A 15,215-nucleotide genomic window follows, 5' to 3' on the forward strand; every position below is an offset into this window, starting at 1 on the left:
ATCGTTATAATAATAGTGTATTCTTTTTACCAAATATGGAGGATGCGGAAAGGTCAGGGAATGACCACCGCTTATTCCCAGAGCAATATGGCCTTAGTTGCTAATGCTCCTAAAAACCAAACAACAATAACAACCGAACTTTTTATCCGGGAAAATAATACATTACAACATGTAGAGTTGAAATTGGTACTTAAGAAACCAAACCTAGTATCGGAGAAACTTCTGCGGGAATTTCTTATCCGGGTTCTACTGTGTGTGTATATATATATGTTTTGTTTTTTTTTTCACTCGTTCATCTTTTTCTCACACACCAGGGTTAGATGCAACGACGTGTAATGTAAATTTAAATACTAGGGTTAGTGTGTGCCTAACTGTAGCATTTATGGTTTGTGTTCTTTTTCTCACACACTTGCACTCTCATTCAATCTTCTGGCTTTCAGTTCTTTTGTTCGACTCTTTCTTTCTGCGCTGCACTCTCTGGGCACCTCAACTTACCGTTATTCTTCAGTTGTGGTGCAGGCCTAGCCGCAAGTTTTTGCATGCCAGAAGAGAATGCAGTGATAGTGTTTGTGTGGTCAGTAAATATTTGTTAGTATATATAAAGTAATTTAAGTTATTATTAACGTTGTATTCTTTCTGACATTTGCTTTGTATTCTTACATTTGCTCTTTCACTCATTCCCATTTATTCTCTCTTTTCCGTATGGGGGCGCCTCCATAGCCAGATGGGCAGGAGCAGCAGTGCGTAGCACACGCTTCTTGATTACACCGGGTTTCGAGCCTGTGACCACCAAATACGGAGGTTGTGGAAAGGTCAGGGAATGACCACCGCATATCCCCGGAGCAATATAGCCTTAGTTGCTAATGCTCCTAAAAACCAAATAACAATAACAAACAAACTTCATGCTAGGTCAGTCTTTCTTTCACCAAAACTGCCATTTATTCCCTTTTACCATAATTCTGGCCAGTGCTCAAATATACCATAATTATGGCCAGTGCTCAAAACAGAAGGAACTGGAAAGTTGCTGGAGAGGCCTTCATCCTGCAGTGGATTGAAAATGGCTGATGATGATGATGATGACCATAATTCACTCAGTGGCCAGGCTATTCATTCTGTCTTTCATTCTTCATTGCATCCTCTTGCTACTAGCTTACTGATATTTTTCAGCTAATCTGCTTCCCTGGCTGCCTCTACATCTCCCTCCCCTACATGGTTACTTATTTGGTATGGGCCCCAGGTTCCTACACATGGCAGAGTAGACCTGGAGGTACCCAGGTCAATCCGGTTTTGTCATGTCAGGTTTCTGTCAGGGTAAAAAAATACTGTTATCCTGGCATTAAGTCATCATCTGGACATGGTGGGAAACGTGGGCAATTTAAACTATTCATTATTGTTTAATTTCTGGGGGGGGACCGAATTACCATTCTTTGGATAGTTCTGCGCATTTCAAATACTTTCTGTATGAAGGATGTAAAGGCTTTATAATTTTCCTCTATGATGAACAGATGTTCTTCTTCCCTGGAAAGGGGGCCATATAGAATGTGTGCCCAGTCTTCACTCTCGCCACAGGTGCAGTTTGGGTCATCAGTCAGCCCTAAGGAGGTTAGTTTCGCCTTTAGGGAGCCGTGACCTGTCAATATAAAAAGTCCAGGGGTATACCACTTAGGTGGCTTTGGGCTAACCATTTCTACTCGTGACAGAAACCTTTTGGTAACCAGACCTCTAGTTTCTTGCTCCCACTTTGTTTGCCATAGCTCATGGAGCTTTGTGGCTATTTTTTTTTTTTTTTTTTTTTTTTCGGCTTTGAATGTGTTGGCTGTATCAAGGACTGTCCCCAGAAATTCTGTGGGTATGCCCTTTTTAAGTCTATAATATAAGCCTCTTTTGGCTACTTCCAGATAAAATGGAAGAACTCCGGCCAGCAACTGTAGCTCAGGTGTGCTTACTGTGCGACATGCTCTGGTAATAATGCGTAGTATTGATTCTAATTTATTCCTATTTCTTACTATGGCCGAGCGGGTGAATCACGCATCGGCTCCATAGGTGATAACAGGTAGGAACATTGCAGTGTAGTACTGCTCCCAGAAGTGGAACACTGATGGAGTCCTTTGGTTTATTGCAGTAGGCACCACACCTCACCAAGTCTTCATGCACTAATAACACCTTGAACCAAGCATCTTTATCTTCAGATGGACCCTTACTCTGCCCCCATGGTCCAAAATTTTCTCCTTTACTACAGTAGTCTCAGTCTGCAACTCACACTAATGAGTCCTGAACGCATCTAAACTGGATAATCTTCTCCAAGCAGCAGCAGCATTCCCGTTTGGGTTTTGCTACGCGATTCAGCAGACTTGATCCACTGGTACGCAGGACTCTTAATAGGTGAATGCCCTTCCTTGCTATCTGAAACAGTAACTCCTGGAATTTGCTTCTCCTTTTCTCTGGCCAGAATTATCTCCCTGGCAGAATTTCACCGATGACCACTGTATTGGTAGCTGCTGCCTTCTGTGCCAGTCTCTGACTCGCGCCTTCTCATCTGTGTCACTGCGGCCCACTTATGCTATCCCCATTCCATCCCCTTCTGTAGGGCCCTCCACCTCCTTTAGGTTTCTGTTCCTCACTGACCTTGAGTAATGCCTCCATCCTTCCTTCCTGTTAACTGTTTTGTACAATCCACTTCTTTCCTGTACCACCTTGTTCTTTTCTGGCCAGAGTACTGGTGGCCCAGCTCTCCATGCCAAGGACGGGTACCAGTGGTTGTTATTGTTGTTTTAAATAGGGTTTTAGAAGCATCAGCGACTAAAGCCGTATTGCTCCTTATATACTGTCTATAAATTGCATGTATTATATGATTTTTTCTGTTTGCTGGATGCTACCATGCTACCCTCACCTGAGGTCTGCGTGAGTAGCATAGTGGTATCGTCACCGCCCTCCTCATACCGGGTAGAAAAGGTCCCAGTTCGAATCCCATCGATGACGCGAGGAACTTTAATGGGCTTTTTTCACTCCGTGGCTGAGTTAGTCGGTCTCAGGCGTAGATAACAAGGTTTCTCCACAGAAACTGGGGGTTTTCGTCCAGCAAAACAGACAAATCGATCATAGAACACACGCAATTAACAGACAAGGTACACAGCACGGCAGATGAATTTAATTATTCGGATGGCCTAAAAATAGTTTAGTTTTTCCCCCATCGCCTGAGACCGACTAACTCAGCCACGTTGTGAAACGCCGACCGGGCTAGCCGAGTTGGTAAAGTACCTGCCCGGCAACCCAAAGGTCGCGGGTTCGATTCCCGCCTCGGGCTTGGATCAAAGTACTGTAAAAACCTTGGGAGGTGCAATATGGCCACAGAAGCCGATGCGCCAACAACTACCAAATCAAAAAAAAAAAAAAAAAAACGTTGTGAAACGGACCCATAAAAATCCTTCACGTCATCGACGGGACTCAAACTCTGGTCTTTTCCACCCGGTGTGGACTGTGCTACCCACGAGGGCACGGATGCTGGGAGAACCCTTTCTGGTTATTTCAGGAACCCTTTCAGGCTGCCGTAGCCTAGTGGTCAGGCGCGCGGGTGCGTAAGTACACGTGCCTTGAGTGACCGGGGTTCAAGCCCGTGACTACTGAATACGGTGCTGTTTCTTGTATTCTATCTATCTTGTGAACTCCTCTGACCGTTTGGTCGTCCCGGAGTATAAACAGAAAAATTTATTTATTTATTTTATTTATTTTATAGTGCTTCGCAGTAAAAAGATCTAGTTAAAGTGATTGGTGTTTCATGAATTCAGGCGTTTTTAACCCTGAGACAATATCCCAGACTCTTCTCATTGGCCAAACCTAGCCGAGTGGTCAAGCGCGAGAGTGCATATCTTTGAGTCGGCTTGGTTCAAGATCGCGTGACCGTGAAATACAGTTAATGATTGTATTCATTGCGGAAATGATTAATTGTAAGCTTCTCTAATCTATGTGTTGAGAGAATCAATAGGCTATTGAAGGTAATTTGTTAGCCTCTCTCTCTCGCCCACATAATTTGCGGTACCGTCTGCTTACGTAAGCAGTGTGTTTCTTAAGACAAAAGTTTGTTGATAACAAGGGTGAAATTATAGAGTGAATGACTAACCTGCCTATGGAGATTCTCGATTATATGCATAGTTTTTTTTTTTTTTTCTCTGTATGTCACTAACTTCTGAAAATCGAACAGTAGTTGCCTCGTTTTCCGATCGGTCACGTAAATGAAAACGATTGAGCTGCACACGACTTATTATTATGTGCAATGAAGCAGCTTTTCAATAAAGCTGGTGCTATATAACTGTTTCTTTGCAACATTACCTTTATTATTCAGCAAGACCAAGGGACCTGGAGTTAAAAATAGGAATTAAGTAGAAATGCTCTTAGTATTTCTATCAAATGAACTGCGCGTTATAATTCTTATGTCCCTTTTGATGATGTATGAAATTAGAAAACCGATCCGATATACATCTTTAATAGGCGCCTCCGTAGCCAGGTGGGCATGAGCAGCAGTTCATAGCACACGCTTCTTGATTAGACCGGGGTTCGAGCCCGTGACCACCAAATACGGAGGATATGGGTCAGGGAATGACCACCGCATATCCCCGGAGCAATATGGCCTTAATTGCTAATGCTCCTAAAAACCAAATAACAAACATCTTTAATCATAAAAAAATCAAATAATAATCAGTTTTATAATTCATCTTACCTGAGCAGGCATTACTTCCGCATTAGTACCACAGATATTCAGTCCTGCATACATGCAAGCTCTGTAATGAGATTCCACAATGTCCCTGCCGTATGCTTTATTAGCACCGACTCCACAATAATAAGGACCTAGACAGAAAATATAGATTCTGCATACAACAGATTTTTGTTGGTATTAATAACATTTTTAGTTGACACACAGCACACACACCAGTAACTGAATGTTGATTTTTAATATAATTGCGTAAATTTTACACGAAACTCACGTCCTAATGTAACTTACATGTACTGTAATTTCAGTGCTGTAAGCAAAGAAGCGTAAATCACACTTTCGATCTGTTATGCCCGAAATGCCACAAGTGTACTACCGGGAAAAAAATCTGGTGGTACTCAATTATGTTTTTGTCTCGAAAGTGAAGCAATCCATCTGCTTTTGGATGGATCTGCTTCACTCGAAGCAGATCCATCCATCTTCTCTTGTAAAAATTCTAATTTTTACAAAAAAAAAAAAAAAAACCAATACATTCAACAAAAATATCAGTACTTGTTGTTGTTGTTATTGAAATAAATACTTAAGGATAACCAATGTTAACTTCCGTGACTTCATATTCCTTTTCTTTCAAGTATTTGTCCAATCCTTTAAATTTAGATAAATATCCACAAGAGGCGGCAGTTTATTTTGGTAGTCAATCGGTCTTTGATTAAAGGAAAATTTTTGACATCTATACTATAGTGATCTCCAATCAATTTAAATGTATGCGCTCTTTGTACATGTCATATGATTAAGTGTTATAAAATTACTATCTGCGTTTAGTTTACTGAATCCTTTTAAAGCCTCGAATACCTTAATCGGATTGCCCAGCAGACGCCTGATTTCAAAACACTAACTTACAGAACGAACTCTTAATTAAGCGCCTCCTTACAGAAAGTTCTCGATAAGAATGTCCTTAAATAGTTCTGTCGCTCTTCTCTGTACCTTCTCCGGTACACATTTATCCTAAAATGAGATTTCCAATTCTGTATGCAATATTCAAGATGCCTAACCTTGCAGATGACCTTTTTTGTATCTACCGGCAAAGTTCTTGGATATAACTGATAGAAAACCTTATGAGCTGCCAAAAAAGGCCTGTTCACATTGTTCTTGAAGTTCATATCAAATTGCATTGCTGTTCCAAAATCCTTTTCGTTATCCATTGTCATGAGTTTAGTGCTACCCAAATCTTTCAAAGAGAAATAATGTACCCAGAGCTCACTGACCGCAGAGTATGATGAAGCCCATGAAGAAATAAATGTCGCCAATGTATTACTCAATAAATTATTTTCATTTGCGTCAATATATATAAACACACACACTGAAAAGAAATGAATGTGAAAACAATGCTGATATGGTGCTAAACTTTGCGACACCCACTTTGAAAGCTCTGCTTCAGTTATCTACCAAGATGCATGATCTTATATTTTTTTAGCGTTATACCTCAGCCACCATTTCTCGGTCCATCAAAATAATTTATATAGGTTTTGTTGAAGTAGCATACCGTGATTGCGTCATTAACCACCCTGCCCACCTTCGTACTTGGTTAAATCGGTTAATAAACTTCGACGTTAAATTTGAAATAGTTACAGCAGTCACATTAGTAAAATATTAGGAACAAAGTCCACACTGCCTTGCATCGTCTGGCTTACTAATACTCGCAATAAAAGAACTACAGAAAAGCTTGACCGTCACTGGTTTGCGCATTTCCGAGTATTTTCTGATTTTAATTTAAGTAGTTCCCCCCACAGTTTTTGCGTGAGCTCTCGAGAAACCCAGAAATTGTAACCCCCCCCCCAAAAAAAAGAACAAATCAGCAACTCTGTCTTCTCTTCCATATTAATCTGGTAAGCATATTGTATACTTGACCCACAGCTGTAAATAACAGACAATCAATTTTTACGTGTTAGAAATACATCGATGAGACAAAAGCTGAATTCAGTAACTGTAATTTGAAAAAAAAAAAATGTGCTGTCACATGTAGCACAATGGTTACGAATGGTGGACCCACACCATATGGGCAAAAAAGGTCTCGATTCGGTTATCTTACGACCATTGGAATTTATGAGCTTTTTCATACCATGACAAGCTAGTCAGTGCCGGGCGAGGTTGCATTCCCACCTCCGAAATTCTGTTTTTTTTTTTTATCCAGCAAAAGACAAATATAAAATGCATGCAATTTACAAACATAATACGCGGACGCCTCTTGCCCTTAATCTCTTTGGCATGAAAAAGAAAGTTGCAATTTTAGAAATTTTAAATATTATTTGACTAGATTTTGAACCTCATTCAACGATGACAAGTGTGATCTTAAAGAAATCAGTGGCTTACCTTTTGTTTTACCCGAAAAGAATTCTAATTTCAGTAATTTTTAAAATGTTGAGTTATCCATAGTAACTCAACGGAAAATTTTATGAAAAGAATGGAGAAATGCAGCATCCATAGATGAAAGGTATACAGATGTTACAATTCGTTGATACGTGGTCCTCGGCGTAAAGGACGACAGAATAAGCTAACAGATTGATTTTGTTACTGCCTATGACGAAAGACAATAATTATTACCATCAGTTTAGGAATAAATATAATGAACTAATTTTTGTCAGATATTTACAATTTTATTTCCAAAAATAAAGCGGATTATTTCTTATGTTTACAAGAATCCAAGATGAGATATTATAAACAAGCAACTATAGCAGGGAGAAAAACAGCAGGCTTGTCAGGGTCACTCACTAAGCATTCTCTTCCATATCGTTAGTATGGAGTGGGAAGTCAAGTGACCTTGGTTCGCCACTTTTTTTTTTTTCCCTACTTCACTATACAATGAAGTTTTTAAAAGTAAACAGGAGCAAAATACAGAAATAATTACTGCCTCCTCTCGCTGTGAATATGCTTCTTTCTATACAGCACAACTGTATACTTTTTTATATTATAAAAAGTTACTTTTCTAGATTATAATTATTTTTCTTGTTCACTTCGCTCCTTCAATCTGTGAATCAGATATGTATAAAAAATTTATGCTGTTCATGAATTTATAACATCCAGTTTTATTTAACGTTCAATTCAATAATTATAATAATAAAGCGGATATCAGAATGAGCTATGCAGCCATTTTCAGATAATTCAACTTAATCTTCAGCACTGTTTTAATACGTAGTTCATCAGAGTACATCTAACAAGGAAGTGAGAGTAGTTCTCATCACGTTTTAATTACGTTCGTCGGGAAATGAACACCCATGAGAAGGGAGGTCACAGATAACAAGGATATGAAGAGTTAAAATACTCTTCGCGAATGGAGATTTTTTTTTTTTCTTCTCAAATTTGTATTCCTCAGGTGAGTGAAATGGCTATCAACTGATAGCAAGTTTTGCACTACAATAAATAATGGATAAAAAGACCTGACGTTGCTGGCATTCAGTCATGAGTATTGTAAGTCGGCGTGCACTGACGAATAGCATGATTTTAGAAGAATCGTGTGCAAATGCTAAGACCCATGTTATGCGTCATAAAATGCTATCAAACTGAAGAAAAAGGGTTTAAGATTCATTACCCCTAACGTAAATACACTTCGGAGGTGCATTGGCATGTTACGTGGGCTGAAAAATTCGGAATAATACTCCCTCCGCCTGAGATCGGCTGACTACATCCTACAACTTAGAAATTCTTGTGGTTTATGACATATGGTCCTGTAGTGAAATCAATATACTGTCACCGAGCACAGTAGATCAAGTGACGGTCTGCGCGGTTAGCACAGTGTATCGTTCGTCACCGGGCTGAAAAGGCCCGGGTTCGAATCCTGTCGACGACGCGAGGAACTTTAATGGGCTTTTTTCACTCAGTGGCTGAATTAGTCGGTCTCAGGCGTAGATAGCAATGTTTTGTAAGCTTCCACTATTTTTATAAGGCGCGCCAAATTTGTAAGCCCCTGCTTTTCTTATTTTAATTATAGTGAGAATGCTTACTTTAATTTTAGGTAACACTTGTTATCTTTTGGGCCACTGACTGCATCAGAAAATTTTAGGATTACTTATACCTTTTGCTAGAAATTGAGTGAGGCAATGAACAACACCTGATAAACTTAACATGTTTAATTATAGAACAAACGAATTTATACAAAAATTTATCCACAACTTTTCCTATTATGGAAGTTTTCCAAAAAAAAAAAAAAACACAATTACATCAATTCCATTGAGAATATCTCTTCTCTAATCTAATTGACAATCTAACTAAAGGTTTCATTACAATTTCAAACTTGTTAGTTCAGCTATTCCCTAGGCTAAACAAACTAATAGTACTTTAAGACTCCGGAATGCATTTTTCTTTCCAAATAGCATTATTAGAAATAATAATACCAAACAGTACTTATATTACAATCAGTTATAGTTTTCAATGCTTTAGATCAGCACCTTGACCTTCCCACACCTTCTGTGACGACTTCCTCATCTAATACCCGGCTTTTAATTCCTATCTTCCTCTCGACTCACCACGATTCTTCCTTGCTGCCTTGAACCTAGTTGACTGAATAACCCATTTTTCTTTGGCTGGAAATTTCTCCTTTCTGAAATCCAGCAAAAAGCTTACCGCTTCCCAACTGACTATCTCCAATAATTCCACGACTATTCTTGGTAAAACCAGACTACTTCTCCAGAACTCATCCTCACTAGCACTTATTATCCCCTCTATCATTAACTCCGTTACTAACTTCCACTCCCTCTATCATCAACTTCGTTGCTAACTCACTTCCGCACTAACTCCTTTTCTCACTAACTAACCCTTTCCTTTCTGACATTTATCCTTATATATCCGCGACTTCCCGGCATACCTCGAACCCTTTACCGACCCCCCCCCCCGTTAATAGAAATGTTCATCGTAATTCCGCCCGAAATTTGCATGGTGTCTTATAACTGTAGTTACGTTCGTCCCCCAAGTGTTTTTTTTTTTTTTTTTTTTTTTTTATATAGTAAGCCTTAAGCTTACGGTTTTCCTCCCCAGAAACTGGAGTTTTTTTGTCCAACAAAACAGACAAATCGACAGAGAACACACACAATTTACAGACATAATACATATGGGCATATATAAAAAATTATAGGTGACCCTAATATAATAGTTTGAGGGTTTTTTTTTTTTTTGATCAAGTGACAACAGGAGTTTTCGCCTTAAACATATGTATTATTTGGAGTCGTTTCCTAAAAACGGTTCACGCGATTAGGTTGGCGAAACGAGAGAGAGAGAGAGAGAGAGAGACTAAATTCTATCTAAGAAGGAATGAAGAAAAGAAACAAAAAAAAGTAGTTATTTTTCTGAACAGATTTATCTCTTATATAATTTTATATATCTAACCTTGTGGTCCTGGGAAGCCATTCTTTGGCCATCCAAATGGGTGGCCATCCGCGCCCAGCAACGTATATTCTTGCTCCAACCCGAACCAGGGTTCTTGATATTTAGCTCGCTCCATAGCCTCCGCCATCAGATGACGTTTGTTAGATTCTGAAAGCAAAATGAAAATATTAGTTATGATCTGAGAGAGAGAGAGAGAGAGAGAGAGAGAGAGAGAGAGAGATGTACGTTTACTAGATAGATAAGTTTATGATAGTGGTGTACAAAAAACTGCAGAAAAAGTCTTTTTTTCCTTATAAAGGAAAAATTCTTATTTTGTACTCTTCTGTGGTGAACCATTTCAAACCCATATTTTTCTACAATTATTTAATATACAGTTTAGTAATACGTAGGTTCACTCATTCGTTGCAGTCTTATATGATTTAGAAAGAGTAAACAAAGTCAGTTTACCTGTGGGTTTGTGATTATATTTATAAGTGTCACAGAGGACCAACTTGTTATTTCCTCCTCGGAATGGATCCCTGTAAATAGCTACAGGATGGAGGTAAACATCTGAATTCGATCCTTCTGCTTGATACGTACTGGAACCATCGAAATCCCAAATGGGTAGTTCTGGAAATGAATTTAAATATTACTCTTCACCAATAATATTATTTAAATAATAATGTACATTATAATATTTGAATAACTCATTTTGCTTTGATAAATTAAATGGCAATTACGGAAACTGTTTATTCATTCGTCTTTGTTATTTCATATAAATTTTAGTTGGCATTAGCTGGTATTGTGTATTTTTATATGTAAACTACAAATAAATATTTAGATTCAGCTACTGTCGTCAGTTCACCTACCACCATTTGGAGACAGCTGTCAAACAGATCTGAGAAAAATAACTAATGTGCAATAATCATACAGAAGTTCATCTGCATTATGCGCTTTGAGGAACCATGAAATATCGAAAATTGAGATGGAGATTTGCAATACAACCTCTGTTGTAAAGGACATCTATTGAATCCATTGTTGTTGTTTATCTAATAAGATGTGCCATTGTATTAAGGATTTTTATAGGAAGATTGGACACATACTCACAGTAAACTTACCCTTTGGATCTTTAGGAATGAAGTTGAGTGTCCTGGTCTTCGATCTCAGGTATTCTCCTGTGCCATCAATCCAGACATACATGCACTGAACTTTGTCTTCTGGCTGAGGAAGGCTGAGAAATCGCAGTAAAGTTTTCTTATCGAGAACTGTTGGGTTATGAGCCATTGTCTGAAAATAAAATATTCTTCATAAATAAAGTCTGCAGATTGATGACATATTGATAACCCACTGGAGGCAAGCGCTCGCAAATTTTTTGTTGCTTGAATTGTGTGCTCTTCCCTTCCAGATGCTATTTCATTGGACTGAACAAATAAATCATTGGAGGACAAGGCTATAAAGGAAAGGGACTCATAATTGCTAGTGTCGATGTTCAAAGTTACGATCTACGGTCGTACGTTGGCATTGAGTGAGATGAACTGCTTTGACATTTCCTGGGACGTTTTTTCTTGAATTGCTTATTGCATATCAAAAATCAGTGTATAATATTACACATTAAACATGGAAGGTTGTGCTTGAAAACTGATTTGTGTTATTCCTTCTGCATCCCAAAAAATGACACTGGACGTGGTCTTGCTAGCTGCAGTCGCTTTGAATATTTTTTCTGTAACAGGGAGCCTTTGCGACACCCCACTGTGTTGGACTGTTATGATTTAGGAGTGAAATGGTGCACCCACGCAAAAAAAATAAAGCTGCTTTTTTTTTTTTTTTTTTTTTTTTTTTTTGGGAAAGATGTGGACCATTACGTTGTTTAAAAGAAAAACACAATCACCCACGTATTTGAAAGCAAAAGAAACCTTAAGTAATGCGCCAAACGTTTCAGGACCTGTACTATAGTAGAGTGATGAACTTTTTTACTTTTATTGTGGTAAGGTAAGCCACTAAAAAATAATCGCAGCAAGTTCAGTCAGAGCAGATAGAGATGGTCAATTACGCACAGTTCATCGTGTATGTAGAATGAAAATATTCTACATACACGATGTAGAATATGCTAAAATTAAGCTTATTTATTCACGTACCCCTTACAGCTTTTTCGAAGAACGCTGTACCGCCATAATATATTTTTTAACACGATATTTTTCCTAAATACATTTTCGAGAAAGAATACCTATTTACCGTATATTACCGATGGCGACTGACGAATTAACATGAACACGATAAACAAAAATAAATTTATTAAATAATACAAATAAATATACATATTATAGAAAAATTTTCTGTAGCATTAAAAAATTTATAGAAAATTTTTCTATAATCTTAAATTAGAAAATTTTTCATTATGATCGATTTCGTTTGCTAGCGTATTCTTTTAAAAGGACCTTGCGTATCCAGGTACGCTTACCACTGGGCTCGATAACCCAAAAAACGACTATTTCCCAGTTAATTAAAAATATGAATATCTTCAGTGATTTGAAGATAGAAGCAAAGATTATGCACAAACAAAACATAAAAGACATTCATAAAGACCTGTACCAGTTGCAAATTTATTTAACGCCAAATAGAACTAACTGTAAATATTTACGCATCATCTGTTTATACATCGTATTTATTTGATAGTATGAGCCAGAGCTGTAATGCTCAATATGTTCTACGTTGATATCAATATTTGTAAAATAATAAGTTTACCTCAATATAATACGTAGAACACTTCCGTATGATACTCTCCAGCAATTAAAACGAAAAAATCGAAAATCTTACATTACAGTAAAAAAATAATTAAAAATCAATTGAACACAATTAAAAAGCAATCTAACGCAATTAAAAATTAAATTAAATTAAAAGAAATTTATTTTAATTAATTTGATTTTTAATTGTGTTCAATTGATTTTTAATTATTTTTTACTGTAATGTAAGATTTTCGATTTTTTCGTTTTAATTGCTCGAGAGTATATCATACGGAAGTAATGATATACTCTCGGAAGTAATGATATGCTGTTTCATTGTCATCCATAAAGTGGCCATCACATACATTCGGGATAAAAGTATAATATTGCAGGGTGCAGTAGATCTGATACAAAATTCAGGTACTCCCTGGATAATATTCGACCCTCCACCGATACAACGTACCCAGTCCGTGCCAACAAATGTTCCACATTCAGATGTTATTGAGGTAAACTTCTCTTCTTATTTTACAAACGTCGTATTTATAAATAATCTGTAGATGTTTATTTTATACTGTAAATCAGCATATAATCGCCGGTAGGGGGAAAGAATTTGAGCTTGATCAAATCCCATTCAGGAATATGAAAATAGTAGGTGTGATACTGAATTCTTTTTCCCCATCTTTTCAAATTTTAATTTGTTTTTCATTGCGTTTCTTTATTCCCTCCCCTTCTAATCCATTTCACTTAAGGGTGCATTTGACAAAATGTTTCAAGTTATGAATTGCGAACAACGATTGACGACACCGAATGAGTAATTACTAGTTCCTGCACTATTTATGATTTTTACTTTTTTTTCTTTGAAAATCGATTTACACGTTGTTATGGGCTGAAAAATCCGAAATGACTCATGGTCATAACCCTATTCCTTCCACCTGCGATTGGCTAACTACAGCCTCATTGAAGGGGGTCTTTGAAAACAGTTAGTTTTACAGAATTTTTCGTCAGAACTACAATATTTCGTTCATTTGAACGAAATAGTTCTGCGAAAAATTGAGACAAGCCAAGTTGTCTAGGATCTGGAAATATATTCATTATAGTGAAATTTTTTTTTTGTCAAACAGTATTTATCGCAACGGAATTTTACTTTATACAGTATTAACTGTAGAAAAACTACTTTCATATAGGTTTGATTCACCAGATCATCAGCCAGTCATCATACACACTGACCAAAACAATACGAATCTTTATTCAGTATCGAATCAAGCCACCTTTCTTTCGAGTAACAGCAAGTGTGCTGCGCGGCATGGATTTTATAAGGTGTTTTAGTGCGTTTTGGTCTAATTGTGTCATTCTTCCAGCAAAAATCGAGTAGTGCGACAAAGTTGAAGGAAGAGGACTTCGTTGCCGAATAGCTCTCTCTCTCTCCCCAGCATATCCCACACATTCTCAATAGAATTGAGATCAGATGAATTTAGGGGCCAGGGAAGATGGTGGAAATCTGTGTCATGTTCTCCGAACCATTCTTCTGCGATTCTGGTACGATGCTCTGTTTCATTGTCATCCATAAAGTGGCCATCACATACATTCGGGATAAAAGTATAATATTGCAGGGTGCAGTAGATCTGATACAAAATTCAGGTACTCATGGATAATATTCGACCCTCCACCGATACAACGTACCCAGTCCGTGCCAACAAATGTTCCACATACCATGATACCACCTGCAGATGCTTGGGTTGTCTTAACAAGGCAAGCATGGTCCATCATAATGTCCTCACCACGCTCTCGTCTCTGCCTACCATCATTTCAAAACAAAGTGTATCTTGATTCGTCTGACCACACGACTTTTTTCTATTGTTCCAATTCCCAATCACGACGTTCTCAGCACCGCTGCAAGCGGATTTTTCTGTGTTTCTCTGAAATAAGTGTTTTCCGAATAGTCAGAAGACTGCCAATACCCAATTTATTCAATCCCCTGCGCATGGTATGGTTTGAAATAGGGCAGTTCTGGGCTTGGTTGCATTCAGATGTTATTTGCTACACACTGGATGGATGCCCTATTTTTCCGTCCGTACGATCCTCATTGAGTACGACGGCTTCGCCCTTCAGGTATTGTTTTTATGCCACATTTACACCTTTGAGATGAATAATCGCTTGCTTTCCAGTCATTGAGGATGGATGCTTTGGGAAACCAGTTATGTCTTTCGTTTCTTGAATCGTGGCTCCTTCTAAACGTGCACCCACGATAAGATCTTTTTCAAAGTCTGATAGATCACGCGTTTTTTCCATTCTGGCTTCAAATTACTGGAGTCGAACAGCCTGTGCAGTCTTTACTCAACGAGGTAACACGTCTTCCCCCACGTCACAGTTTTCTTTGCATCTATTTGCATTTCTTCTGTCTGCGACTGTCGTAATACAAAGGTTCGCATTTTTTT

General features: G+C 38.0%; 1 protein-coding gene across 1 annotated transcript in view; it reads right to left on the bottom strand.

Moving 5' to 3' along the window:
• Positions 1-15,215, bottom strand: part of LOC150080863 (glutamine synthetase-like) — an 80,432-nt gene that overhangs the window by 18,424 nt on the left and 46,793 nt on the right. The window contains exons 2-5 of the mRNA XM_090381005.1: positions 11,179-11,347; positions 10,529-10,690; positions 10,082-10,228; positions 4,715-4,842 (exon numbers count right to left, since the gene is read on the bottom strand). Of these exons, the coding sequence (XP_090237131.1) occupies positions 4,715-4,842; positions 10,082-10,228; positions 10,529-10,690; positions 11,179-11,344 (603 nt within the window). The 5' untranslated portion in view covers positions 11,345-11,347. The remainder of the gene's footprint in view (positions 1-4,714; positions 4,843-10,081; positions 10,229-10,528; positions 10,691-11,178; positions 11,348-15,215) is intronic.

Source organism: Mastigoproctus giganteus, chromosome 9, assembly GCF_048544385.1.
Source record: "Mastigoproctus giganteus isolate SK-2022 chromosome 9, ASM4854438v1, whole genome shotgun sequence".
NCBI lineage: Eukaryota > Metazoa > Arthropoda > Arachnida > Uropygi > Thelyphonidae > Mastigoproctus > Mastigoproctus giganteus.